Source organism: Chaetura pelagica, unplaced genomic scaffold (assembly GCF_000747805.2).
Source record: "Chaetura pelagica isolate M959 unplaced genomic scaffold, ChaPel_1.0 scaffold430, whole genome shotgun sequence".
Lineage (NCBI taxonomy): Eukaryota > Metazoa > Chordata > Aves > Apodiformes > Apodidae > Chaetura > Chaetura pelagica.
In genome coordinates, this window is record NW_009952159.1 from 1,455,321 (window position 1) to 1,461,600 (window position 6,280).

The following is a 6,280-nucleotide window of genomic DNA, read 5'->3' on the forward strand; positions in this document are numbered from 1 at the left end:
CACCTCCCCCGGCCTGTCTTCCTAGGAAATCCCACAGGAACACAGACAGGTTTGAATGTCTCCAGAGAATGAGACTCCTCAGTTTCTCTGGGCAGCCTGTCCCAGGGCTCTGTCCCTCTGCCAAGGAGGAAGTCTTGCAGGAACCTCGGGCTGGGTGAGGACAGGAGCTGCCCTGGAGGCTGGTGAGGTACCCACCTGGGTGTACAGGTTCTGCTGTGGGTAGGCACTTCTGATGGGGTACATGGCAGTTTGGTAGGGATTCGGAGACGGCGAGTAGGGAGGAGGCGCGTTGTTACTCTGGGTCGGTGGGACCTTGTAGGGTGTCCCTGCAGTGTACCCTGGCAGAGAGAGGAGCAGAGCAGGTTAGGGTGAGGATTTACAGCCACAGAGCTGGTGAAAGAATCACAGGCTGCTTTGGGTTGGAAGGGACCCCACAGATCATCTAGTTCCAACCTCCCTGCCATGGGCAGGGGCACCTGCTCTAGACCAGGTTGCCATCCAACCTGCCCTTCAACACCCCCAGGGATGGGGCAGCCACAGCTTCTCTGGCCAACCTGGGCCAGGCTCTCCCCACTCTCCTAGCCCCATCCAACCTGGTCCATCCAGCACATGAGCATCCTGAGCCACCATTCATGATGCACCAGCTGCTCTCTGGGCATCGCTCAGCACGGAGGAGACGTACTGAGATGCACCAGCATCTACTAATGTCCCCCAGAACACCCAGCCAAGACCTCTGAGTCCAGCATCCAGCCCCTGGCTAACTGAGGTTTGGATCTGGGGAACAATTTCTCCCTGGCAAGGGTTGTCAGGGCCTGGCCCAGGCTGCCCAGGGCAGGGGGGGAGTCCCCATCCCTGGAGGGGTTTCCAAGCCCTGGAGATGGTGCTGAGGGACACGGGGCAGGGGTGGCCTTGGCAGGGCTGGGGGAAGGGTTGGACTGGGTGATCTTAAAAGTCTTTTCCAACAAAAATGATTCTATGATTCTATGTTTTCTTTTTCCTCCCCACATTTTCACCTTTTTTTTTTCTCAGTGTGTGATGGGCAAAAAGTGGAATTGAATTCCTGGGGGATCTGATTTCCTGGCCCAGTTTTGCTGTCCCCTTCCCTTGTCTCCAAGCAACGACCAGGAAAGCAGCAACACTGATGGTCCAACCCTTCATATAAAGGTGAAAATGATGGATGCCTTGAAGCATTTCCCCCAGATGGACAGTGCTGAGCAGCTTCCCCCCCTGCAAAGGAGGGTTGTGACCATCAGCTCATCTTGAAGATAGGAGACACAACCCCAACTGATGTTCAAGCACCTTCATCCCCATCCTGCTCCTCACAGGCTACTTGTATTAGTGAGAAAAGCAGCAAATCTGCTTTATTGCCATTAAGAGAAGCCATTTGCTCTGCAACCCACCATCCCCACCAGCTGCTTTTGTTGGAAGAGCCAAGTCCCAGGTTCACCCTTCATCAAAGGTCTACAGAAACCTTCATTTCTCTTGCAGCATTTAGGAGATGCTGAGTACATGAGGAACTAAAGAAAGTGAAGAATGATTTCAGAAACATTGACATTTGTCCCCAAAAATAAACCTAAAAGAAGAAAAAATAACCTAAAAGATAAGGTGGTTTCAGCTGACCTGCTGGCTCTGGGGGTCACTTGGGGGTTTTGCTGCTTTTTGCATCAAGGTCTGAGCCCTCTGGTGCTTCTCAAATTGTATTTTCCTTCCAGAAAGACCCTCAAGATCTTCTATTGCAAGACTGGTCATATTTGTCTTTTTCTTTTAAAGGCTTTCCATGGAGTGAGGACACCCTCACTCTTCTCCATCCTTCCAAGGTACCTCCTTATCCATTGGCTTGTGATGAACATGGTGTTGACCTTCATATCCTCCAGCAATTTTGTTCTCCAAGAGGAAGGGGTGGCTTTAAGCAACTCCAGTTTTAAGCAGGATCTCATTTTTTGTTCCCCAGCAGCAAAGAACCAGAAGAGCTGATGGCAAACACAGCATCTCAAGGAGGAGCAATCAGCCCTGAGGACCAGGGATCCCTGCACCAGGGACATGTAGGGCCTGAATTCCTGACATTTAGAGGCATTTCCAAGGAAGTCTCCATGGGGTTGACCCTGCAAAGAAAATCCTCAGGAATATTTCAAGTTGTCCTTCAAGGTTTGTTGAGGTTTTTTAGGGTAGACTAAAAGCTGAGCTGCTGCCATGGGACACCCTGGAAGGTCATGAAGGCATCAAGGTGTTGGTCACAGCTTGATGGATGGTTAAAAAATCATGGGAATGGTAAAAAATAGGCTCACATGAGCAAGGAGAAGCACGTGGGGTGGGATGGCTGGTGAGAAATGGTGGCCAGCTCTCACAGGAGGGCTGGGAGAACTCATCCCTGGAGGAAACAAGCCCTGAAGACTGTGGAGGATGGAGAGGAGAAGTCAAGCCCAGCTAGAAGACATCTAAACACTCCAATATAATGAACTTGTTTACTCAGTCTTCAAGGCAGCAATTAATGAAGGCCAAGATTTCAAGTCTGCTGACATCCCACACCCACTGCCACTGAAAGAGTGCAGAGACAACAAGAAGCTTTTGAGGAACTCCAGACCAGCATCTCAGCACCTCCAGATCACTGAAGATTGGGAAAAAATGTGCTAATTAACCAGCAGAATAACTGTGACTCCTTCTCTGACTCACGTTACCAGGAGATGAACCAATTTAAATGAGAGATGGAAGCAGTGAGAGGAAATGCAGGTTCAAAACATCTGTGTTCATCATAGCAGAAGGGGAGACTTCTCCATCATGGGGTCCTCCAGAAACCCAACCCACTTACAAAGCAATCAGACCTGTTTTTCACTCTTATGGGTTTGGTTTTTTTTACTCTTCTGAACTCCATGGAGTCCTGGTGGACAAGAAGTGATCCATGGGACAGCAACGTGCCCTCGTGGCCAAGAGAGCCAATAGTGTCTTGAGATGCATTAAGAACAGTGTGGCCAGCAGGTCCAGGGAGGTTCTCCTCCCCTTCTGCTCTGGTGAGGCCACATCTGGGGTGTTGTGTCCAGTTCTGGGCTCCCCAGTTCAAGAGGGACAGGGAGATGCTGAAAGGAGTCCAGTGGAGGCTACAAGGGTGATGAAGGGACTGGAACACCTGTCTGATGGGGAAAGGCTGAGAGACCTGGGGCTGGTTAGTCTGGAGAAGAGAAGACTAGAGGGGACCTGATTAATGTCTATAAATACCTGCAGGGTGGGTGTCAGGAATGGGCCAGTCTCTGATCAGTGGTGCCTGTGACAGGATGAGGGGAAACTGCACCAAGTGACAACACAGGAAGTTCCACCTCAACATGAGGAGAAACTTCTTTGCTGTGAGGGTGACAGAGCCCTGGGACAGGCTGCCCAGGGAGGGTGTGGAGTCTCCTTCTCTGGAGACTCTCAAGACCCATCTGGATGTGTTCCTGTGTGAGCTGCCCCAGGGGATCCTGCTCTGGCAGGGGGGTTGGACTCAATGATCTCCAGAGGTTCCTTTGAACCCCCCACATTCTATGATTATAGGATTCATTTTTGTCAAACAAAGCCCTTGGAGGCTGCCAGGTCTGAGCATCACACTGCACTTCTGATGGGTGTCTGGAGACCACAGACATCACAGAATTGTCATGGTTGGAAAGGACCTCTGAGATCAGCGAGTCCAACCATCAACACAACAAAAAACCAAACACCAAGAACCACACACAGTCCATCAGAAAACACCCACAACCCCTCACCCCCACACCTCAGCCACTAGAGCATGTCCCTCAGCACCACATCTACATGTTTCTTGAACACCTCCAAGGATGGTGACTCCCCCACCTCCCAGTGCAGCTGTTCCAGGGCCTGATCACTCTTTCAGTACAGAGATTCTTCCTCATATCCAATCTGAACCTCCCCTGCTGCAACTTCAGGCCATTTCCTCTGGTCCTGTCATTATTTCCTAGGCAGAAGAGCCCAACACCCACCTCACAACAACCTCCTTCCAGGTAGCTGCAGAGAGCAATGAGGTCTCCCCTCAGCCTCCCCTTCTCCAGGCTGAACAGCCCTGCAGCCTCACCAAGGCTGAGGAAAGGGGCAGGATCACCTCCCTGGTCCTGCTGGTCACACTATTCCTGATGCAGGCCAGGATGGTGTTGGCCTTCTTGCCCACACACTGGCTCCTGTTCAGCTCTCCATCAACCAGCACCCCCAGGTCCCTCTCTGCTGGGTACTTTCCAGCCACTCCTCCCCAAGCCTGTAGCTCTGCTGGGGGTTGTTGTGGCCAAAGTGCAGGACCTGACACTTGGCCTCATTGAACCTCATCCCATTGGCCTTGGCCCATGGATCCAGCCTGTCCAGGTCCCTCTGCAGAGCCTCAACCCCTGGATCCAGCCTGTCCAGGTCCCTCTGCAGAGCCTCAACCCCTGGGTCCAGCCTGTCCAGGTCCCTCTGCAGAGCCTCCCTGACCTCCAACAGATCAACACTCCCACCCAACTTGGGTGTCATCTGCAGACTTAGTGAGGCTGCACTCAAATCTCCTCATCCAGATCATTGACAAAGCCAATGAACAAGCCTGGCCCCAACCCTGAGCCCTGAGCTCTGCTGACCAGCCCCAACTAGACCTGACCCCAGTTACCCCAACCCTCTGGGTCTGACCATCCAACCAGTGGTTTACTCAGTGAAGATGTGGAGCAGCCCCAGGCTGTGTGGTTCCAGCACCCTGAATGCTCCCACAGGCTTTGCCTCCCCAGCTGCTGCATCCTGGACAAGTTAGCAAGGATATTAATTTAAAAAGTCATGAAACATTTCAGTCCAGGCAGATGTCACCTCCCCTGGCTGCAAATTGGGGGGAAAAAATAGAACAATGGGCAGATAAGAAAACGACTCGTGGTCCAAGTTTTAATGACATGAGGTGATGGATCCTCCTGGAGGAAAAGAGTGTTTGACAGCTCATGTCAAAGCCTAGTTAGGAGCATCTAACACCTTATCAGAATTAGAAGGTTGGCACAGCCTGAGTTTCTGCCACTTGGCAGCTCAGCAGCCAGCTGGGATTTTAAAAGCAGCACTGAGCCTTTAAGCTCCAGCTTCTATTAAAATTGCTGATGAAATCCCTCGTGCCACTCTGGAAACCTCAACTTTAGTGATCCTGCAACACAGAAGTGCCCTGAACTGCACTGATAAATTTTGCTAGAGTAACACAAAGGCTGGTGGGGAAGGGGGGGGAAAGTCTGTGCTGAATTTTGTCTCATCACCTCCTCTTCTTTCCACGTGAAGGGTTCACCACTAGCAAGACTCCTGAGCTGGATAAGGAACTGGCTGGATGGTCATGGCCAGAGTTACAGTCAACAGCTCAATGTCCAAGTGGAAACCAGTAACCAGGGGTGTCTCTCAAGGGTTGGTACTGGGGCAAGTTCTGTTTAGTGTCTCCAGCAATGACACAGAACCAATTTGAGGTGCCCAACCTGAAACACTTGGGATTTTTCAGAGCTCCCTCTGAGATGGCACCTCCCAGCAGAGCTCTGGAGAAGACAAGCACAGGCAGGAGCCTGAAGCAGAGCTGCAAATCCAACCCCAAACCTTTACCTATTAAATCACATTTCCAAATGAAATGTGTCCAAGCCAGTTCCCTGGAAACAAGACCAACCTAGATGGGTCTGGCCAGTGACCATGTTACCAGCCTCCTTTAGCACCCACACTGGGGTGCCCACATTTTACCCCAAAGCCCTTTCCAACCCCTGTACCTTCTCTTGCCCTCTCTGATGTCAAGACAGGAATCTCACCCACAGCAGCCCAGAGGTGCAATGGGGAGGAGAAATTCCATCCAGGAATGGGTTGATCTCCAAGGAGATTTTGCTGAACAGGATCTAGGTTTTTACTAATCACACACTGAGATTTTCCAGCCACCAACAACCACCTCAAACCTGCTCTGGCTGGAAATGAGGTGTGATACAAACCCCCCCCTCCACAGCCCCTACCCCAAAGAGTGGCAGGGACAACCCTTTGCAAAGATAAAGTCTGCCAAAGGCTTTTACTAGGTTTATTCTTCATCATTTTAATTTAAAAAAAACCCAACAAACAAAACCCCAACCAAACAAAAAAACAAACCAAAGCAAAACACAATTTCTTGCTCTCATCTCGTTCTGTAAATGATTTCAATTTAGCAGCTAAAAGGGAGCCTGGAGCAGGTAAATCATAGAGTTATAGAATCATACAATGGTTTGGGTGGGAAGGGACCTTCAAGATCATCCAGTCCCAACCCCCTGCATGGGCAGGGACACCTCCCAGCAGCCCAGGCTGCTCCAAG

General features: G+C 51.0%; 1 protein-coding gene across 1 annotated transcript in view; it reads right to left on the reverse strand.

Annotated features, from left to right (window-relative positions):
* FAM168A (family with sequence similarity 168, member A) overlaps positions 1-6,280 on the reverse strand; it is a 104,340-nt gene that overhangs the window by 5,986 nt on the left and 92,074 nt on the right. Inside the window, exon 4 of the mRNA XM_010007202.1 lies at positions 196-338. Coding sequence (XP_010005504.1) covers positions 196-338 — 143 coding nt within the window. The remainder of the gene's footprint in view (positions 1-195; positions 339-6,280) is intronic.